The sequence below is a fragment of the Marmota monax genome, unplaced genomic scaffold (assembly GCF_021218885.2).
Source record: "Marmota monax isolate L192 unplaced genomic scaffold, Marmota_monax_Labrador192_F-V1.1 WCK01_AAM20220418_F8-fsc00215, whole genome shotgun sequence".
Lineage (NCBI taxonomy): Eukaryota > Metazoa > Chordata > Mammalia > Rodentia > Sciuridae > Marmota > Marmota monax.
The window spans coordinates 2,408,715-2,430,000 of NW_026695214.1; the positions used below are offsets into that span (position 1 = coordinate 2,408,715).

The following is a 21,286-nucleotide window of genomic DNA, read 5'->3' on the forward strand; positions in this document are numbered from 1 at the left end:
TGGGACAGAAATAGAGTCCCCAAATCTGACTCACAATGGAGGGTCCCCTTGTCTCCCAGAGTTACCAGGAGACCTGGGTGGGCAGAGAACAGGGGCTTTCTTGGAAACGCACCTAAGAGAAAGGAGACCTGGTGCTGAAAGGATGTCACAAATATGCAGTGACATTTCAAATGTGCTTGTGTTCACACCCAGGGGCCTTATGTCCAAGAAGGCATTGCAGATACACGGGAGCAGGGACACAGCCCTGCCATGTCCCCGTAGGAGGGCTGCGTTGCTGCTGTCTTTAAAGAACTTATATATATATTTTCTAACTATTGTTTTAGTTGTACAAGTTTATAGAGTACTATGTGACAACTTCATATACACTGTGTGTGCTGATCAAATCCGGGTAGTTAACATTTCCATCTCCTTAAACATTCAAATAATTTTGACCAACGCATGATAATTGCTCATATTTACCCGACACAGTGTGGTATTTCAGCACCTGTGCAGATCAGGCCGGAGGGACCACAGCACACTGTCGGGTATTTCATGATAACTGCAGGAAAGGGACCAAAGCCCCCAAACACACAGGAACAGCAAAGACGTGGAACTGTTAAATATGCATTTTAAAGCCACGGCCATCCCCGTGGACATGGCAGGCTTGGGGTATTTATTTATTTATTTATTGGCACCAGGCTTGGAGTTTTAAGCCCTGAGTATCCTGGTCTCCTCTCAAAGCCTGTCTTGCACTCCCGAGGCCTGGCTCTGCGGTTCCACGCACGGGCACCAGAGGGCAGTATGGAGCTTGGTGGCTCTCAGCCACGGGGCTCCGTGAGCAGTTCCTTTGTGACCCTGGCGCACTCAGGTTGCTGGCCAGGTCACAGGCCCCCACAGAAGGGCTCTGGCGAGCCCCTAAAAGTGTACCCCTGTGTCCCCAGATCCTGCTTGTGAGAAATAGAAGTCCGGGTGTCCATTTTCAGCATGTAGTATTCAGCCTTAATTGGGAAGTAAGATCAAATCGTAGCCATTTTAACTATAGCCCTTCCCTTTGCCCACTCCCAATTTCAATGAGCCATTTTCAGATTGTGACCCCAGCTCCTCCTGTCAGGGCCAGGGGCAGCGCTGTGCGGTGGATTGCTGGCCGGGTGCCCTGCCCGCCCACCTCGCAGCCTGTGCGGGTTTCTGGCAGCTCCACTTGGTACGTCCAACACTGCCACCTGCTGAAGACCTGCTTCAGGCCACCCCACGGCTCTGCGGCAGCGTCCTTTAATAACTGACACAAATTCACTGCACCAAGGGGATCCACCCACTTCAGGCAAACTGACTGAGTCGTACCACTCTGGCTGGAATCCAGTTCTAAAACCTACAAAGACCCTCCTGCCCGTTTGCCTGTGACCTCCACACACGACTGTTTGGGTGAGGACCAGCCGTCAGCTGCGGCCTCCGTGTGGCATGGCACCTCCTGCCGGGTGCTTCCCCCAGGTGGGAAGTTCCCCAGCCTCGCCTGCCCAGGGCGCACCACTGGTCCCGCCTGGGCGTCCCCTCCTCCGGGTTTCCCAGCCCCACAGCAGCCACGCCCTGTCCCAGTCGCTCAGGTGGACACCACACTGGGTTCTCCTGGTTTTTCTTTCCTTTGTCACAACCGAAATCCAGTCCCTCGGGAAATTCCATCCCTGCTTTTGCTTCGACCTCTCTGGTACCGTCTCCCTTTGCCCTCGCTGGACTCTGGCAGCAGAGTCCACCCTCCTGCAGAGGGGGAGCCTGCTACTCAGCCCCGGTGTGCCAGGTGTGGGGGTGGCTGGGGCACCGTGAGTGGGTTGCCCAATGCAGGGCACCGTCCAACGGCGTGGGTCAGAATGGCTGGAGCAGGGTGCCCTGAGCCAACACACCTTTTTACATCTTTCAGTTACTGTTTCAAATGTTCAGTCACCAAAGCATCACCGCTGCCTGTCCCTGGGCCCCCCTGCCCCCTGCACCGTCCTCCTTACATCGGGGTCTCAGGCTGCCTGAGTGTTACAGGCTGAGTGTCCCTGCTAACTCACGGCTCAGGTGCAGCCCATCCAGAGCCCGCTGAGCTGAGCGGAGGGAGGTGACCTGGTCACTGAGAGGAGATGCGGGGAATGTGGCCAGGCTGGCCAGCGACTTCACACTGCCCGTCTCCAGAACCACCAGAGTAGACTCCTGTTGTCGCGGCCCCCAGGGTTCTGGCCAGGACATGAGCACGGGAGGGAACCAAAGTCGTTTGGGAGCCGAGGTCACCAGCTGGGGTCCTGGCCAGCTGTGGTCTCGGCTGCGGACATCTGGTTTGTTGTTTTGGTGGTGCTGACAGACGTGCCCAGTCCTCGCTGTGGGCGGAGGGACACCCGCCTCTCCATTCACACTCTGTGCTCTGTTGGCCGGGACGCTGAGTGGACCCCGAAACGGCACTTGCTCGAGGTCAGTGAGAACTTGGCCTCAGGTGTGGGAGCTACTGGGTGGTCACTGTCGAGACGAGGCCAGGCTGCTGTCTGCGGTGCTGGGGACAAGGCCTTTTGCTTGATAACCTGTGCACAGGAGCCCAGGGAGGGCGCAGACCAGGCCACGTCCCTGTTGTGTGATGCCCCGGCTTCCGCCTCCCCAGTCCAGGTGGGCCTTCTTACTGACCTCCTGTCCCCCTCACACCCGTGGAGGAGGGGCAGGGCGAGGAGAGCAGGGCCCAGAGGCTCAGCTGTGGAGCCTGGGAGGGAGGGCAGGAGGGTGGGGACACAGTGTCACAGCACCAGGGCCTCCTCCAGGGACCCCAAGGCCCCAGGCCCAAGGCCCAAGCTATTTTTTTTTTGTAAAGAGTGGCCATGATAATTGAGTTTTGGGGAATACAAGCCATTAGTGCCCAGATCCTTTGTCTCAGATAAGATCCGGTGGTGGTGGTGGTCTTCCCTCCATGTGGTCCACCGGTGCTGGGAGGTGCTGGGAGGAGGGCTGGGTTTGTTGTTGCTGTGGACAGACACGCTGAGCCCTTATGGAACCTGTGTCAGTCCCTCGGGGCTCACGGGGAGTGTGGGGACCAAGGTGCCCTCTGTCTCCTTCCATGAAGTGTCTACCTCTGCCTCATTCGTAGCCCATTTTCCAATGGACGGAGCGACCTTCAACAGAGATGGAGGTCACTAAACCACCCAGTGGCCTCCCCTCAACTCTCAATGGACATTCTTCTCCACCCTGAGCTCCCGGGCATGGTCTGTCACCACTGTGACCTGATGTCCACCAGCCACCGAGAGCATCCCATCGTAAACATGGAGGAACCAGCTGATGTGACATTATGATGACTGGTCCTGTCTGTGGGCACCACTGGGTGGGGTGCGCTGGGACGTCGTGCCGGGGTGCCGTGGCTGGGGTGGGATTGGAGTGGGTCTCCCAAGCCTTCATTGTCGACACTTATTCTTGATAATGTTTTAATTGGCACATCACATCCTATGTAATGGTGGGAGTCATTGTCACAGACTCAGACATGGATACGACGTAATCTGGCCAATGGCCTTCCCTAGCACTTCCCTGTCCCTCTTCGCCTCCTGGTCTCCCTGGTCTGTGTTGGATTCAATCCCGTCGTGAGACATTAACTGACTGTGGGGTTTAGAGGTGGGGCCTTCCGATCCAAGTCCGCAGCCCTTGACGGAGCCCTGGAGGCTAGGAGAAGAGGGAGAGAGAACAGACCCCTCTCCACACCTGACGAGTGAGAAGGACATTTCAGAAAGAGGAATAAAGGCAGATTGAGTGACTGGAAGAGTGGACATTGTCCCTTTCCCTCGCCCCACTGACCCGGCAAACCCAGACCCTCCTTCAGCATCACTGTTCGCTGTCAGAGAGACACTAACGCCACACCCAACCTCGGCGACGTCCTAGTGACTTTGGCGCACATTCTCCTCAATTGAGGATCTGTCCCTTCATAATGTGGACTCATGACACCGTCTTCTTTCAACACCAGCACCCGCCACACCCAGGAAGGAAGCCCCGTTTCACGAGGGAGTGCCGCCCACGCAGAGGCCCCCGTGGAGACCCCCAGAGCCGGCTTGCGGGTAGAGCCTCCCGTGGTTGAAGGAAAAGGGGTGCTTGAGACCAAGGAATGACCAACGTGCCTCACAGATGTGACCGAGGCCAGCAGGCACGTGGGTACAGGGAGGGACCCCCGCCGGCACTTGGAGATGCTGTCCTTCCAGAATCTGTCTGCTCCATCTCCAAACCCGCTTCACAGGTCCACCCCTCCCCCACTAGTCTTTCCACCTCATGAGACCCTCCAACTGCGAGCTCGGGGCCTGCTCCTCCCAACCTTCAGAGACGAGGCTTGCTCATGAAGCCAGGCTGCTGCTCTGCTTCCTCTGCTGGCTGTGGCTCCAGAGCTCCTGTGTCACACACCCGTCCTCTCAGGTGGTGCAGTGTTTGGGGATGTGGGTGACAGAGCCGGGGCTCCGACCCGTCCTGGTGGCCTGTTTCCCGTCAGACTCAGAACACGCCTCCCATGGAGATGTGACCTGAGGTGTGGGTCACGCTGCAGGACTCAGTGGCACGTGCGTGTCCTGCAGCGACTCCACACAGCGCCTTCCTAATGCCCTGGAAGGAGGCAGGGGACAGACAGCTCCTCCCAGGTGTGGCTGAACTGTGCACGGGGCGGGTGCACCTCCTGTGGAACAGAGCTCGCTGGCGGGATGTCCCGTTCCTCCTTGTTCCCCGGGGAAAGACGGGATGGCAGGGGCCACCGCGATGGCAGCGGATCATGCCTGTGGGGGGCAGCGCTGGGTCCCCATCTGGGTGGTTAGAGAGACCCGATGGGTGCCTTGAAGGACAGCTGTGAGGGCCGAGCCCCAGTGGGGGAGGCTGTGGACTGGGGGGGCAGCAGGCTAGCCTGGCCGCATGCTGAAGTCGGTGGGGCACGGGAAGGGGCCGCTGCCAGAGGGCAGCCTCACGCCTGGCTGGCTTCCTCTCAGAGTGAATGGGACACGCCTCCTCCGCTGCAGTCACGCATCAGGAGGAGCGCCTGCTTCTCAGTGGCACGGAGCAGCTTGCGTATTTCTCACAGCGTGTCCCTGAGGCGGCCTTAGTGCTGCGTTCCAGGTGCAGGTCCTCCTCCGAATTCAGCACTAGGGAACGGGACAGCCCCCCCTCCGTCTTGTGTTGATCTCAAGGGGACACAGAGGGCACAAGTCACATCTGCTCCCATCTCTTAGCAAAATCAAGCCACAGGGCTCTGGCCGGTGCTGGCACCCCACCTAAGAGCCCAAGTGGGCTGATGGAGGGCAGGATGGGTCAGTGAAATTGTGGGACTTGTGTATCACAGAGTCTTGTCCAGCCTCAGTAGGGCAGTGTGGACGGGCCTCGAGGCCAGTGTGCTACGTGAAATAGGCCAGTTGTGAAGGACTGGTGAGGGATCTGCTTATCTGAGGCACTTCGAGGAGTCAAATTCCTAGGGACAGGAGCTGGTCACCAGGCTGGGCTAGGCTGGGCTCCGGCAAGCATGGAGGAATGGGTGCGGAGGTTCCCTGGGGAAGAGGTGACGTTGCCTGGAGCGAGTGGGGTTCGCGTGTGAGCATGCGTGTGTGCGCGCGTGTGTGTGTGTGTGTGTGTGTGAGGGCGGGACGCAGAGAAGAGACGCTCAAGTCTGAGCGCTAAGCCAGAGGCTCCGACACCAACTCCAGGAAGCTCGGGAGGGCCCTGCAATGTCCTGGTCACTAAGGATCCGCGCAGGTGAGGAACCCAGGGGAGCCCACCTGGGAGGCGGGCTGATGTCGTCGGTGCACTGACGCTGAGCAGGTCTGACTTCGCTGCTCACAGGGTCAGGAGGCAGCCTGCTGGACCACACCCCGGTGGCTTCCCCACACCCACGCAGCGTGCTGCCCTGGGGTGTCTTAAGGGACTGGAACCTGGGCCTCGGGACTTCAGGAGCTCAGCTCTGCTCCAGTGACCGTCAGGGAAGTTCTGTGACCTCCTCTGCAGAGCCTAGATGTGACTGTTAGGTCTGCATAGAGCAGAGATCAGAGAGGGCCCCCGGGGAGACCAGGAAGTGGCCGAGGTCTCCCTCCAGGGGGTGCCCATCCATGCGGGGGCTTCCTGCTGGGCGCATGGGAAGAAAGGAGCCTGGCCAGGGTGTGGTGACCCACTGGAGAGGGTGGACAGGTGAGGGACAGCTGGCCCCACAGGTGTGCCCAGCACAGACCTGCCCTCCGTCTCTGGTCCCTCTGCCCCCGTCTCTTCCCACTGGCGTCCCCGGGGACACACCTCTTGGGACAGCACTGATTCTTCTCATTCTGGGTCACAAAAAGTAAGAAGAGAAGTTTGGTTTTTGTCCTAGTGACTCCTGACCTGGGGTTAAACTCCCCTTGACTCTGTCCTCCCTCTCTCAGGTCAGACCACAGGACGGTGACACGGGCACGGCTCCCTCCTAACATATGAGGAAATGCCCTGCTCAACTGCTCAGCCCAGGTCCCTGGTGGCCTCAGGGGGACGGGTGGCTCTGCTCTGTCACACAACTTCTTCCTATGACGTCTTCACTCTGTGCAGAGACAGAGCAGCCTCCTGCCCCATACCTGCTCCCACCAGGCCCACAGCTTGTTCCCATGTCCCCTGTGAGCCTGGCCCACGGGGGCACCTACAGGTGCTCTGTCTCCTCCAGGGACAGACCCGGCCTCTGGTCTCTGCCCAGGGACCCCCTTGAGATTTTGGTCACACTTAATGTCTCTGACTGCAGCAGTGTCTCTGTCCCAGGTGTGACTGAGGAGGATGTCAGCACAGGTGTGAGGGACCTTCTTGCCCTGTGGGACACTTGGGCCATATGTCATGTGGCCCCTCGTCACGTCCAGGGTGGGTGCTGAGCCACGAGAGTCTCTGGGGGAGGCCCGCTGAATCTGGCCACGTGGCCGTGTGTCACCTGCACCCAGGGGCTTCCTGAGCTGGGCTGTGAGAGCACTGAGGGCACCCACCCCCTGTGTGGTCCCCCCACACCTGCCCGGGCCTTGCTGCAGCTGGACGGCAGGAGGAGAGGGAGGTGGCAGGACATCTGCAACCAGGAGACGTCTTGGTGAGCCCCCCTCTCTGCCAGCAAGCTGGTGAGGAGCACCCAGGATGGGAGAAGGGTGGTCACGGGATCGACGTCCAGGGTGTGTGGACATGCTTGGGACCCTGGGGCCACAGTGGCACTTGGTGCTTGGGGCTTGTAATTCCAGGAAGGGCGGACAAGAGTGTCCCACAGCCAGGAGGCCAGTGAGCCGGGAGGAAGGGGGAGGAGGGTGGGGGTCCAGGAAGGAGTCAGCAGTGAAGGTCCAGCAAGGGACCTCAGCTGGCACAACGTGGGGACTGGACGGTGAGACTGGTCCCTGGAGGGGCCGTGCAGCATCTGCCATGCCTCTGTGGACATGCAGGTGGAACCCAGAAAGCCCCCCGAATTCCCGTTAGCACTCACAACTGTGCATCTGCATGTGTGGACCTGCAGGTGGACGGCCATCCCCGAGCCCCTAGAGCTGCAGGTCACCTGGAGCATCCTGTCCACTTCAGTGTGCCCTGAGCCTCACCCTGGTGTCTGGGGTCTGCGACCTGAGCAGCTGAGCTGGGGGTAGGGAGCCCGAGAGCCAGACGGCTCCCTGTTTCCACCCCGTCAGCGTCTGCGGTCCTCTGAGTCTCCACGCCAGCGAGGGCCGGGCAGCAGCCTGTCTGGACAGATCTGCAGAAGGAGCAGCCGGTTCCGCTCCCACAGGGTGGGCACCACCTGGCCTCGGGTCCTCGGGTGGGGGTCAGATGGTGGTGGGAGCCTCCATTTACAGGAGGACACTTGTACCCTTGTCCTGGGAGCCATCTCCAGACCCACACATGCCCAGGGAGGAAGGGCTCATCCCCTCCTGCGGGCGAGGACTTAGCTGTGGGGTTTGCCTCCGTGGACTTGGGGGGACTTGCTGTGGGTTGGGGTCAAGTTCTCCCCTTTCCTTCCTAGAATCCTCTCCCGTCCCAGGAAGGGGAGCACAGTCAGCTGGCTGCCTTCTCCTGTTGGTCCAGCTCTATGGCTGGCCGCCTGGCGGGGCAGCAGGGGTGTACCTGGGCAGCAGGGAGCCCAGCTGTGGGTGCCACCAGAGAGCCACCAGGTGGTCCCCAAGACAGAGATACAGGGTGACCATGGGCAGAGCCCACTGACTCTTGGGTGTGCAGTGAGGGGGGCGGAGGCAGCTGCCCAGTGGCTGGGCCTCAGGAAAGGCCTGGAGCCGTCCACCAGGAGGCGTGGTCTGTGTGGGCCCAGGGTCACCGTGGCTGCAGAGGGAAACCCAGCGTTAGGGTCTGCAGTGTCCCGAGGCCTCCTGTGCTCAGAGGTGGGCTTCTGGGGAGGCAGTGGACCCTGAGGACTCGGTGGACATCTGGGAGGTGGGCACTGGCTGGGTGGACACGGGGTGTGTCCTCAGGGGACTCGCTCCCACACCTCCTCTCTCCTCCCTGGCTGCCCTGAGCCACAGCGTCCTCTGCTCCCGTCCACCACGTGTCCCTCCTCACCTCAGGCCCGAGCAGCGGATCCCTGCCCAGAGCCTGGAACCTCTGAAGCTGGACCCAAGCCCGTCTCCTTCCTCAGGGGCTGTCCCTGGGTGTGTGGTCCCAGCAGTGAGAGGCTGGCTGTCACCGCCCTCCTGGGTCCCGCAGGCCCTTCCTGCACAGTCGCAGAGTGGGGTCGGCCCAGCCCACCCAGAGTCCCCAGTCTTAGGAGGAAGCAGGGGCCTCCTCCCCCCGTGCAGGCCGCGAGCCCCGGTCAGGCGTGGGCACCCCTCCCACGTCTCTGAGGCTCGAGGACCAGAGGAGGAAAAAGACTCAGCCTGAGGGGTGCTGGCCAGGGCAGAGCCCGTCCTGCGCCGGGAGCCCTCCCCTTCCTGTGTGGCAGCCAGTGTCACCATTGTGTGAGGAGGGGCTCCAGGGCCCGGACGGCTCCAGCCCTGGGTGTGTCCCATGAGGCTCCTGAGCGGCCAGCTGGGTGTGAGGGGACCTGGGCCCAGCTCGGCCATGGCCACAGGGGTCTCTGTGCTGCTGGGACTAGGTGAGCGCGGAGGGGACGAGCTGGGTGGGAGGGTGCAGATGGAGAGGCTCGGCCTGGTCCTCCTGGGGACTCCCCCCGGGTCCTGGCCAGGGGCTGGCCGGATCAGCCACGGCCCAGCGTCTGCAGCAGGTCTGGGCCCGAGCTCAGGGGAGGGGTCCCGGGTCCCGGGCGCTGCCCTCTCACCAGGCCCCCCCATTGCAGTGCTTTTCCTGGAGCAAAGGACCCAGGCCCAGGAAGGTGAGTGTCCCCTTCAGCCCTGGGCAGCTCTGGGTCTGGCAGCGTGGGCCTGGGGGGGAAGTGGAGCCTCGGACTCCTGCCAGGGACCTGCCAGGTTCTGGGCCCACAGTCTCCGTTCTGGGTTGGCCTTGACTGAGGTGTCCGTCTGACAAGGGGGTCTCTCCTGGCATCCAGAGATCTGCCTGGGAACAGCACAGATGGACATGGACACTCAGGGCCAGGGCTGGGACTTTGCCGGGGACCCACTTCCTCCTGAGAATGGCAGCTGTGATGCTTCCTGGGTGTGGTGTTCTTCTGCTGGGGTCACCTGGGCAGCTCTGGCCCTCTGCTCTCTGAGAGGTCAGCTCAGGGCCTCTTGCTCCGACAATGCAGAGCGTGGCCCTGTGTGGCTCTGGGCCTCTGCCAGCTCCTGCCCCAGTTCCCAACTGCAGCTCCTCTCCCTCAGGGTGCCTCCCCTGCTGGGCTGAGCTCTTCCTGATGTCACCCACTTCCTGATTCTGGGTCACTTCCTGGATCAGGTCTGCTAAGGCCTTGGGCCTGCACCAGGATGTTGAGGCTGACCTGAGCCTCCGTGGGCTTCCAGCAGGTGCAGGTTCCTGGTCTGATTCCCAGGTCTGTGGTCCACATGAGGTGACTGTGCAGGGTGACAGGCGGGGTCTAGTTCCCTCCTCCCCATGTGGACAGCCCGTTGTCCCTGCACCCTTGGTGGCAAAGGCTGCTTTCCTGCCCTGTGTGTCCTGGGCACCTTGGTCCTCACCAGGGGACTGTGTCTCTGTGGGTCTGTCCTGTGTCTTCTGTCCTGTACCAGGTCTATGTGCCTGTTTGTGTGCAGTTTGGTGCAGTTTTGTTCCTGTAGCTCTGGGCGTGGTTGGGATCAGGTATTGGGATGACTCCAGTGTTGCTCTTCCTGCTCAGGACTGCTTTGGATATTCTGGGTGTTCGCCCAGCAGATGAGGTCACTTGATTTGAACAGAAGTTCAATTTAGGTGTAATTAGTTGAACCTTTGCATCGTGACTGGTTTACAGTGGGGTTGACTAGTCTGGGGTTCAGGTGCGTGGTTTCAGGGTGCAGGTGCGTGTGCCTACGTAGATGAAGAGTCAGGTGAGTATACTCAGGAGATACCTGGATGGCAGATACAGCTAGTGATGATGATGACAGGACTCTGTGGGTGGATAGTGACAGATGGTGGACAGTGACTCACTGAAGGTGGACAGGTGAGACTCATAGGTAGGATATGGACAGGGGCCAGGGGGCATCGCGGAAGACCCACACACATTTATAAAGAGAAAGCTGGGCAGGTGGGACAGTGACCTCTGGTGGAGGAGCAGTGACCCTGAGCCAGCACACATGTTGACCCTCCTCCCCAGCACGGAGGCTCGAAGGTGGCAGGACTTGCAGTAATTGTGGTTCTGCTTCATGCTCAGATCCGCCCTCCCGGCAGCCGGAGTCTGAGCCTCAGGTCCACAGGGTCACTCTCTGGACCTTGGCCCACGGCTTCCTCAGGCAGGCGTTCCCGAGCTCCTGGGGGATCCCTCAGCAAAGCCCAGCCCCAGCCGTGAGGGTCCGACCCTGGTCAGGGGGCTTTCCACCGCCAGGATGTGCAGGATGGACAGACAGACTGCAGGACGGAGCCCAGACACTCTGAAGCCTCGAGTTTGCCAAAGACAGGAGGCAGCCCAAGGGAGGGAGGCCACTCTTCAACGGAGACACTGGAGTGGAGCTCCAGGGGACCAGGGAGGGTCTCGGGTCACAGGCTTGGTGACGTCCTGTTGAGGGCAATTTAGGTCTAATAGATGACCCTCCTTCTGGTGGAGGGTGGAGGTCCCTCCCTGTCCAGGACACCACTCAGGGAGGCATGGCTGGATTCACATCCAGGTCACCCCTCTCGCCCCCCAGGATGGGCTGGGGCAGAGCCCTGGATGGGGCCCTCCTGACACCAGGTCACAGGTGACGGGGCTCTTCTGCTTCTCCCAGGGGTGCCCTCCATCTGGGCAGAGCCAGGATCTCTGGTTCCCCACGGCAGTGCTGTGACCATCGTCTGCAGGATTCCTCCAGGGGTGACACAGTTGCGTCTGTATCATGTGGAAACTAAGTTGTGGCGTGACAGAGACCCACAGGGAGCCCCAGAGGTGGCCCAGTTCTCCCTCCAGCAGGTGACACACAACCAGGCAGGGACTTACCACTGTGAATACTGGACAGAAGGACTCCCATCAGGACAAAATGACCCACTAGAGCTGGTGGTGACAGGTGAGGAGAGCCAAGGACACTGTCCCCAGCCACACACTCTGCCGCCCACCTCACTGACCCACGTGTGCCCAGAGCAGACCCTGCCCAGGGTCTCTGCCCAATGTGTGGGTCCCCTCCTGTGTGCTGACTGGGGTCCCAGCTGCCCAGAGAGGGGCTGCAGGTCCTGGGGGTGCTCAGCCTCCCACCATGTACAGCCACCCCCTGTCCTCGGTCCTGAAAGTGGGAGGAGTTTGTGTTTTGTCCCCTGATCCCTGAAGTTCATCCAGGTCAGCATCTCCTGGGTCCCCCTCCTCCTCCGACACCAGAGCAGGGGAGCCAGGGTCCATTTCATGGTGGTTTTAAAGCTGGATCTGTTTTCTTCCAGGAATGTACAAGGAGAAGCCCTCCCTGACTGCTGAGCCTGGTCCCCAGGTGGCCTCAGGGGGACAGGTGACTCTGCTCTGTCACACAACTTATTCCTATGACGTCTTCACTCTGTGCAGAGACAGGGCAGCCTCCCTGTCCCAGAAATGCTCCCACCAGACCCACAGCTCGTTCCTCATGTCCCCTGTGAGCCTGGCCCACGGGGGCACCTACAGGTGCTATTTCTCCTCCAGGAACAGACCCCACCTCTGGTCTCTGCCCAGTGACCCCCTTGATCTCCTGGTCACAGGTGAGTGCGTGTCTGACCGCTGTGCCTTTGCCCTGGACAGGGGTGTCTCGAGGCGTTCAGGTCGGCCCCCACACTGTGTGGTGGTGCCCTCACCGGGTCCTAGCCGTGGTCACTCTGTGTGATTTCTGGACCCTGAGCACTTACATATTCATTGTGACAATTTGGGGCAGATGTAAGTAAGTGGCTGGGACAGCGATGTCCTTTCCCATCCATGGGGAGATGCTCCATGACCTAGTGACAGGCTCGTGGACCAGAGTCCCCAGCGATGGAGTGGTCCGTTGGTGCCTGTTACCTCCTGCAGTCCCTTCCCCTCAGCCCCTCTCTGTGTGGGGACAGTCAGCATGTCACTAACTGGTGACACACATGTTACAAATGTCTCTGAAGTTTCTTCATGTAGGTGAATTTCTGGGTCCCCTTCTGTGTGATGCTGTGACAGCCGTTGTACCTCAGAGTGGCCATTTGTGGGTGGACACAGTGGATGGTCATCTATGCAGGGTGCCCAGGATGGACTTATGTCCAGGACCCTGCAGGCTGGCCAGGGAGGTACAGCTCCTGCCTTTGCTCCGGTGGCCAAGTCCCCAGGCCTTCCCCTTTCTGGGCAGCTGGGACTTCCCAGGTGTCAGGGAGGGGACATGCTCCAGCCAGGGGTGACCCAGGGGACACGAGCACAGAGGGGTGAGAGACCCTGCTGGGGCCTTCTGACGTGACTGGTCAGTGTGACAGTGGCCTGGGTTAGGGTGGACATGTGCAGCCGGCCCCCAGGAAGAGGTCCAGGACAGTGGAGGAGGAGATGGAGGTGGCTGGTGTTCACGTCTGGCCACTGGGGACAGGAGCGCTGGGCGGGGACAGCTGAGTCGGTTGCTCTCCATGGACGCCCCTGGCCTTATAGCTCTAGTCAGAAAGAATCCTGTGGCCTGCATCACACGTCCAAGAGCTGTCCTTCTCTGACTCCAGTGGCCAGCCGCAGAGCTCCTGAGGGACAGGTGTCCAGGCCCCCTCCCCGGCCTCTCATGGAAGCGGAACTCCCCCGCCCTCTCTGGAGGGCGCCTTCAGGTCATCTTGCCTGGTGCCCACAGCCTTATCCGCCAGCCCTGACACCCTCAGTTCTCCGACATCACACTGTCACACCAAGGTGCCCTGTCACCTGGTCCTTGTGACTTTCCCTACACTGGCCTCTCACTCCACCCAGCACCAGGGAGCCAGGCCGAGAGCCACCGCTGCCCGTTGCTGGTGGACCCCCTGGGGCGGGGTGCTTAGACCTAGAGGTGCTCTGTGGCCTCCGAGGTCCCAGCACTGCCCTGGCCAGGCTGAGCGCTCACGTCCAGGGACTCCCTCCCTCACACTGTGGAGTGCTGTCCAGGGCCACAGGGCTCCTCCCCTGAGCTGGGGGAAGCACTCCCTGCAGGGTGGAGACCGGGGTGTCCGGGGTGTCCGTGCCCTCAGGGCTCAGCTCCGCTCACAGGGCCTCTGTGGTGCTGCTGTGAGTGTCTGTCACAGCGCCTGTCCCTGGGGGGGCCAGGCTTCACCTGTTGCTTGACCGCCTTGGCGGGGAGGGTTCACTGCTGTCCCCGCGTGGCCAGCGACCCTTCGTGGATGGTTTAGTTTAGGGGTGATCAGAGCCGCAGGTGCAGGTGGATCCTCACTGTGTGTGCACCCCCAGGTCCACCTAGTCCCCTTGTGGTTGGGGTCTCGGCCGCCGCCGCTGTCCTCCTGGGCCTCTGCCTCCTCCTCCTGGGCCTCTGCCTATGCCGACACCGAGGGCAGCGTCGGGCCAGACGCAGTATGTCCTGGGGCTGAAGGTGAATCGGGGAGGACTGTGGGCCGGGGCTGGCTGCTCCTTTCCAGCCTGACCATTGTCCCTTCCTAGGGGTGACTGACGGTGGGACCAAGAGCCCAGTGTGGGACGTGAGGTAGGACAGTTCAGACTCCCCCAGTAAAAACCTCAGAGATCCTCTGAGTCCTCTCGGGGACTTTCCATGACGCCCCTCCTCCCTTCCCCTCAGCTCCAGCCCTGCCTCTGACGTCCAGCGGGGAGATGCAGGTGAGTGGACCGGAGCAGGGCGGCCTGTGTGGGGCGGGAGCCAAGCAGCTGGAGGCCTGGGGCAGGGCAGGACAGGAGCCAGCTCCACCCTGCCTGGGGCCATTACTGTCCCCTGGAGAACTATTGCTCCGAAACCTGGGAGGTGGGACCGGGTCGTTTGAGGACTGTCGTGTAGGAGGTCCACCCTCTCATCTGCCCTTTCAGATGACACCGAGCACAGGGAGCATGGACAGCTGGACACACAGGTGAGCCCTCCCACCACTCCCTCTCCTCCCAGCCCAAGCCCAGGTGCCCGCTCCACACGTGTGCCTCCCCGTGGCAGGCCCCTGCGGCAGGAGGCCCACAGGAGGTGACCTATGTCCAGCTGCACCCAAGGACCCTCACCAGGAGTGTGGGTCCACTTCTGTCCCGAGCGCCCCAGGACGGGTCAACACAGCCCTGTGTGTATGCCACGCTCACCTCGCCTTGAGAGGACAGCAGGGCTGGCTGAGTGGACGGCAGTGCCCAGGTGCCGCTCCGTGTCCCTCAGCGCCAGCCACCAGGTGGGAGCCCTGAGACTCGGAGAGAGAAGCTCGTGCACTGCCGGGAACCCCGGGGGCTCTGGCACAGTTCCCGCTCCTGGCAATTCGCACCAAGTGCTTCAGAGGAGCCTGCTTGGGCTCCCGTGGGGAGGGGCGGGTGGCCGGGCAGGCCTCCTCTAAGGGACTGGCTGCAGCTGCGGGAGGCCAGCCTGCCCTCCAGCCCTCAGGAAGCAGACAAGTGGCCTGAGGAGGACCCTGAGTCTTCCGCAGCTGGACGTTGTGGGTGGCGCTGCAGCACGCTGGTCACCGTGCTCCCCGGGGGGGGGCAGTCCATTCTGCCCACTGTGATCCCAAGGGGGACCTGGCTCACGCGGGGGCTTGGCCTTCAACCCCTTCAGCCCCCGTGGCTCTCCCCGTGGCTCTCCCCGTGGCTGCAGCCTCCACAGGCTCAGGGGCAGGGTCCCCTTGTCACCCTCCCCCACATGCCTCAGCTCCTCAGTGGCATCTCGAAGTGGCCGGTCAGTGATGGGAGCACCTCTTTGTGTATCTGTCGGCCATTCGTGTGAGCACCTCTTTGTGTATCTGTCGGCCATTCGTGTGAGTCACAGAAATAAACAAAATTCAGGTCCTTTGCTCGTTTAAAGACCAGGCTCTTTGTGTTTCTGCTGTCGAGTTGTGTTGGAGAGTGGACATGGGGACGTCTCTGTGCTCATGACTCAGTACCGCTCAGCCTTTAAGGAGAAGGGTGTCCTGCAGCTGCCACGGCAGGATGGACCTGGAGGACGTCAGGCCGCGACAGAGCAGCCGGGCGCAGAAGGCAAAGGCTGCACCATCTCAGGGATACGTGGCATCTGAACAGACAAGGACGGAGGCTGGACACACAAAGGCTGAGGGTAGAACAGGTGTTATAAGGAGCAGGGTGGGGAGGACGCGGGGAGACGCGGACGGTCAAGGCTGAGGTCCAACGTCCAGTGTGAGGACTGGAGTGAACAGCACTCAACTGGGTCAGGATTTTTGCCAAGTGGTTAGATTGTATCGCTGTTGCCACACACAGAACCGTTGACTGTGAGATGGCTGGGCGCAGCGAGCCACCCCCCAAGTCATTGAGGGCCCAAGTCAGTGGATTCCACATTCTGCAAAAGGGAGCTTATCCTGGCCGGGCTCGGACACACCGCCCTTCAACACAGCCGGGACCCCTCCTGGGGTGCGGCTCTCCTCCAGGACCCAGGGGCGGGGCCACGTTGTGAGCCGGAAGCAAAGTCCTCCAACAATCCGGGAGCTCGGGAGTGCATTCTTGCCCCCAGCGAGCCCTGAGAGGAGGAGGTGGCCCTGCTGAGACCAGTGCAGGCCTGAGACCCTGAGGGAAGAACTCCCCTACGCCTGGCCCATGTCGTGGGAATTCAGTGCACAGCCTCAGAAAACAGCATGCTCTCCATCTGCCCTGCCATTGCCCAAGCTCCTCGGGCTCCCTGGGTTCTGTACCCGGGGGCTGCCCGATGTGCAGCAGGTGCTCAGTAGATAGTTGCTGTTTTGGAATGAACAAAATCCATGACAGTGTGTGAACAGCCCAGTTGTCAAAACGTCAGCCTGATGTAAACCCACCTGCTCCCCCCGAGGCACCAGCGGACACTCTCACAGGAGGGCTTGTGGGGTACATGGCCTGTGCCCTGGGCGGTGAAGGAACCGCTGCCGGGTCCTGCTGGCCACTCCTCTAACCATGGCGGGTGGCCCACGGCCGGCCAGGCTGTCTGTCGGGTGGAAGTGTTACTGCTCCGTGGGTTCACAGTCCTGCTGTGGACCTCGGGTGTGCGTGGTACCACCACAGAGCCAGCCGTAAAGCTTCGACTGTGCTGTGACCTGGGAGGGAGACTCTGTGCCCCCAGACACCCTGATGGGGGTCCTGGCCTCAGGAGTCTGGAGCCGGGCACATCCTGCTGAGGGGACGTTCTGGGTGCTCAGCCCACCTCAGAGGCTGCGCTGTGCTGGGTCCAGCAGCCGCGTGGCCTCCACACTGAGACCACAGAGGGCAGCACCTCCTGCTCACTGAGCCTCATCACGGCTCTTGGCCTCTGTGGACTCGCGGTTCAGAGTGGAGAACCCCGGACAAGCCCCTGCATTCCCAGGACCTCAGAGACACGCCCTCTGCACCATGTGCTGGTTTCTCTTTGGTGATCTGACTGACGATGATACAGGACGTCTGGGAGAAAGGTCCACCCTGCAGAATCCAGAGGAGGGGCCCGGGCCAGAGGGGAGGGGTCAGCTTTCCAGGAAGAGGTCCCAGTATCGAAGTGGACTCCAAGTCCCTGGATGGTCTGGGTTCGGATTCTGCACCCTTGGTCTCTCCCCAGAGAACTCTGGCAACCTCTGACACATTGTCTGTGGCTGGCCCAACCGGAAGGGGACTCCTGCTCGCAACACCTAGTGGGGGGCTGTGGCTGCCACTCAGCAGCCTGTCTCCAGGAGGCCCTCTTGGCCCCAACAGGGGTGCCCTGGACAGTAGTGCTGAGGTCAGACACCCTGATGTGACCCCTCCAATCTGCAGCCCCAGCTGTGTGCACGCTCACTTCCAGCCGCATGAGCACGCCCCTTTCCTCAGGGCCTTTGGGGATGCTGTCCTCCACGGGGCTCACCAGCTGGCCCAGGGCAGACGAGACGGTGAGGCTCAGGGTGGAGAGGCCCGACACCACACCCGCTGTTGTTCCTCAAATCTCTCTGCCACCTGCCAGGACCCCAGGCATCCCCACTTCCTATCAAAGCGCCCTGAAGCCTTCCTATCAAGGGTCCCCAGATGCGTTCCACCAGCACCTTGTGCTTGTCCCGTGTCTGCACGCATCCCACCCTTGGCAGGAGTGTAACGGGCCCAGCTGCCGTGGAGGACAGCAGGAAGGTCCTCAACAATCAGGAACGGGATCGGTCACAGGCACGTTTTAGGTAGACAGGACGAGTAGGTTATAGCAGGTATTAGAATGTCATTCCTGAAGGACAAATCATAGACCAGGCTATCTCTATCTCTGCCTGTCTGTCTGTCTCTCCATCTGTCAATCATCTAGATATCCCATTTTGCTTACCCAAACCCTGTGCATGGACACTGGGTGGCTTCCACCTTTTGGCCACTGTGAGCATTCTGCCATGAACACGGGGGTACAAATACCTCCTCAAGGCCCGGCTTTCAACCCTTCCGGGCTCGTGCCCAGAGGTGGACTTGCTAGATCACAGGAATCCCATCTCTGTCTGCCCCGTCACATTGCTGCCGGCAAGGCGGGCACAGGGCTCCACGTTCTCTGCCTCGCCATTTCGTAAGTCACAGCCCTCCTAGCAGGTGTGCAGTGAGACCTCATGTGGCCTGGATTTGCGTTCCCCTGGTGACAGCGGGAGTATGGGACACAGGCCAGGCCACAGCAGGCCGGCAGGGATGGTGGGGCAGTAAGCTGGCAAGAGGAGATAAGGGGCCTCCTTGGAGCCCGTGTGCAAGTCATTCTCGGGAGGAGACAGCTCAGCCTGATGAGCCTCAATTAGGAAACCCGGGGGCTGGGCGGGGAGGGGCCTCTCCATCCTCACTGCACCCTGAGCCTCTGCTCCTGCCTCCACCACGGAGCTCTGCCCAGGCGCAGCCGCCATGTCTCCATCCTTGACTGCTCTCTTCTGTCTCGGTGAGTCCCCAGGGGTGACTGGGCGATGCCGAAGGGCAGGCACTGCGCCCCTGGTGAAAGAGGATCAATGACCCCCGCGAGATGAAGCCCCCCTGGGGCGCACGGAGCTCGCGGCTGCTTCTCCTGCTCTCCACCGGCTGGTGCTGGGCACCTGGTGCCGTCATTTCCTATGGCTCAGCCCCGAGAGGCTAAGCAGGCAGCGAAGGACTGTGTTCCGAGGACGAGGGGCAGCCAGGGCCCTTGACTTGCTCCCGCGCTGGCCCTTGAGCACACTCTCACCGCGGGTGACCTGCGGTTCTGGGTCGTTTCCTTCCCTTTCTAAGACACTGAGCCCTGGAATCCTCCGTGGCCCCACGAGGCAGGCCCTAGAACCTCCCTCATTTTACAGTGTGACTGGGACCGGAGGGTTAAGTGACTTGTCCCCACAGCAAGGACTCAGATACAAACTAAGGAATTTTGCCACCAAATCCAGGCTGGGTTTTAACTTTTCCCCTTATATTTGACGGGGGTGACGGGCTGAGCGTTTCTTGCTGACGACAGCTGCATGTGTCAGTAGTGCACAGCATCATGGTGTTTCCATACCCGAGCTCCTTGGGGACTGGCTGACTCGGGCTAAGTCACATAGCCATACCTCTCAGCTGAATTTTTAAAATAGTGAGAACATTTAAGATCTATCCTCAGGGATTTCCAAGAGTCAACCCGTGGTTAGCCCTGGGCGGTGGGTGCCCTGCAGGGTGTCTTCCCCCAGCCCTGGGGGCCCCGAGCTGCAGCCTGCTGTTTCTGTGGGTTCCCTGACCCACGTTCTTTACCACTAAACTATGCTGCTGGTGTTAGGATCCATCTGCCGCGGCTGGGGACTGTGGGCAAGACCCTGTCTCAGTGGCCTGATAATGACACAGGACAACACTGGTGCCCAGCACTAGCACCCTGGGGGCTCAGGGCCCACCTTGGGAAATTGGCACAGCGCCTCTGCTGAGAAAGTCAGTGCCCAGCGCCCCAGACCCTGACAGCAGGGGTCAGTGTGCACCCAGTCCCCGCGGCTCTGCTCAGGGTCTGGGAGGGGTTGCCCATGGCAGGCAGAGTCCATCTTTGACTTAAAATTTTAATTGTGGTCGAATGCACATAGCTCAGAATTTCCCAGGAGTGACATTCAGTCTGTTCAGGGTGTCGCAGACCGGCTTCTGGTTCAGAGACCTGTGCCCACCCCCCTCCCCCAGGAAACCCCAGCCCCAGGGGATTGCCCCGTCCCCTGGGTCCTGCCCACAGGGCCCTGGAGGCTTGTGTCGGTGGATTTAGTTGTTCTGGACTCTGTGCAATACCATCCCCAGAGTGTGTCCTTAGGGACTCGGCTTCCTTCGCGTAACAGTGACGGGTGGCTTTGGAAAAACTGAAATACAGTGAAAAGCGAGTGGGGACGGGAGGCGTCCGCCAAGGAGTCCCCAGCGCGGGTTCTCTTCTCTCCCCAGGGCTGTGTCTGGGGCGGTGGGTGACCGCAGCGCAGAGTGGTGAGTGCTTCTCCGCAGGCCCTGTGTGACGGGCAGGCGCAGTGTGGGGCCCAGAGGGGCCTCTTTGTTCGGCCACTGACCTCGGTCACACATCCCTTCCAGGCCCCCTTCCCAAGCCCTCCCTCCGGGCTCTGCCCAGCTCCCTAGTGCCCCTGGAGAGGTCGGTGACCATCTGGTGCCAGGGGCCTCCGGGCGTGGACCTGTACCGCCTGGAGAAACTGGGATCCAAGAAGTACGAGGACCAGAACTTCCTCTCCATCTCGGCCATGAAAACGAGTCACGCGGGGCGCTACCGCTGCTCCTACCAGAACGGGTCCCAGTGGTCGCTCCCCAGTGACCATCTGGAGCTGGTCGCCACTGGTAACTGGAGGGTGGGGGATGGAGTGGTAACTGGAGGGTGGGGGATGGAGTGGATTCAGGGCCGCCCGCCTGGGTCTGAACTCATAATCTTGATTTTTAAAATACTTTTATTTATTTATTTTCATGTGGTGCTGAGGATCCAACCCAGTGCCTCACAGGTGATAGGGCATGCTCTGCCTCTGAGCCGCGACCCCAGCCCCTGCATGCAACATGTTTTTTAAAAATCAAACATTCATGCAGAAACGCCCATGATGGACAGAAATCACATCTGCAGGGACGGCCCTGCAGGGCTCTGGCCAAGCCTGCTGCAAGCGGAGGCCACAGGAACAGCGGCCGGCCGTGCCTCCCAGCCCCAGCGCAGTTCTTAACCACACTTCTCCGGGGGTGGGGAGGGGGTTGCGTTGTCCGGAGCTTGCTTCCAGGACAGCCCGTCTGAAGATGAGAACTCCTTCTTTGGGGGGAGGTATAAACAAACATTCAAACTGAGAACGATGTGGATTTTCATCATCTACTTGATTTTTCAGTATTTTTCAACCTGTTAATCACTTGGACAAAATCAAGATTTGCCCCTCCCTGGGTGCCGGCTGGCCGTGTGCCTCCATCCCACGTCCCCTCCTGCTGTCTCTGCCTGCCTCTGGGGCCCGCCAGCCCGGCCTCCTCGCCACTTCTTTTGGGGTCCACCTTGAAGGCTGTATTCCCCTTGAGTATTTCCCTGGCCCCTACCTAAAACTGCACCGTGACCTTGGAGGGTACCGGATGGGCCACGCATCTGCCTGTTTGCCTTAGTTGTTCTCTAGTTTTTTCCCACCTGATGGGATTTTTATTTGTTAGAACTGACACGTGATCATCGTTTCAGAGATAAAGAGCCGGGTGTGGAGGCGCCCGCCTGCGATCCCAGCAATCTGGGAGGCTGAGGCAGGAGGAGGACGAGTGGGAGGCCAGTCTCATCAACTTACTGAGGCCCTCACTCAAAATAAAAAGTAAAAAGGGCTGGGACGTGGCTCCGTGACGGAGCGCCCTTGGGTTCAATCCCCAGCATGACCTCCCCCCTCAAGAAAAGGG

At 60.7% G+C, this 21,286-nt stretch overlaps 1 protein-coding gene across 1 annotated transcript in view; it reads left to right on the forward strand.

The window, feature by feature from the left end:
- Nucleotides 1-21,286, forward strand: part of LOC124084159 (uncharacterized) — a 47,377-nt gene that overhangs the window by 14,444 nt on the left and 11,647 nt on the right. Inside the window, exons 7-12 of the mRNA XM_058574718.1 lie at nucleotides 8,882-9,010; nucleotides 9,212-9,247; nucleotides 11,223-11,495; nucleotides 11,860-12,147; nucleotides 14,151-14,188; nucleotides 14,393-14,433. Coding sequence (XP_058430701.1) covers nucleotides 8,882-9,010; nucleotides 9,212-9,247; nucleotides 11,223-11,495; nucleotides 11,860-12,147; nucleotides 14,151-14,188; nucleotides 14,393-14,433 — 805 coding nt within the window. The remainder of the gene's footprint in view (nucleotides 1-8,881; nucleotides 9,011-9,211; nucleotides 9,248-11,222; nucleotides 11,496-11,859; nucleotides 12,148-14,150; nucleotides 14,189-14,392; nucleotides 14,434-21,286) is intronic.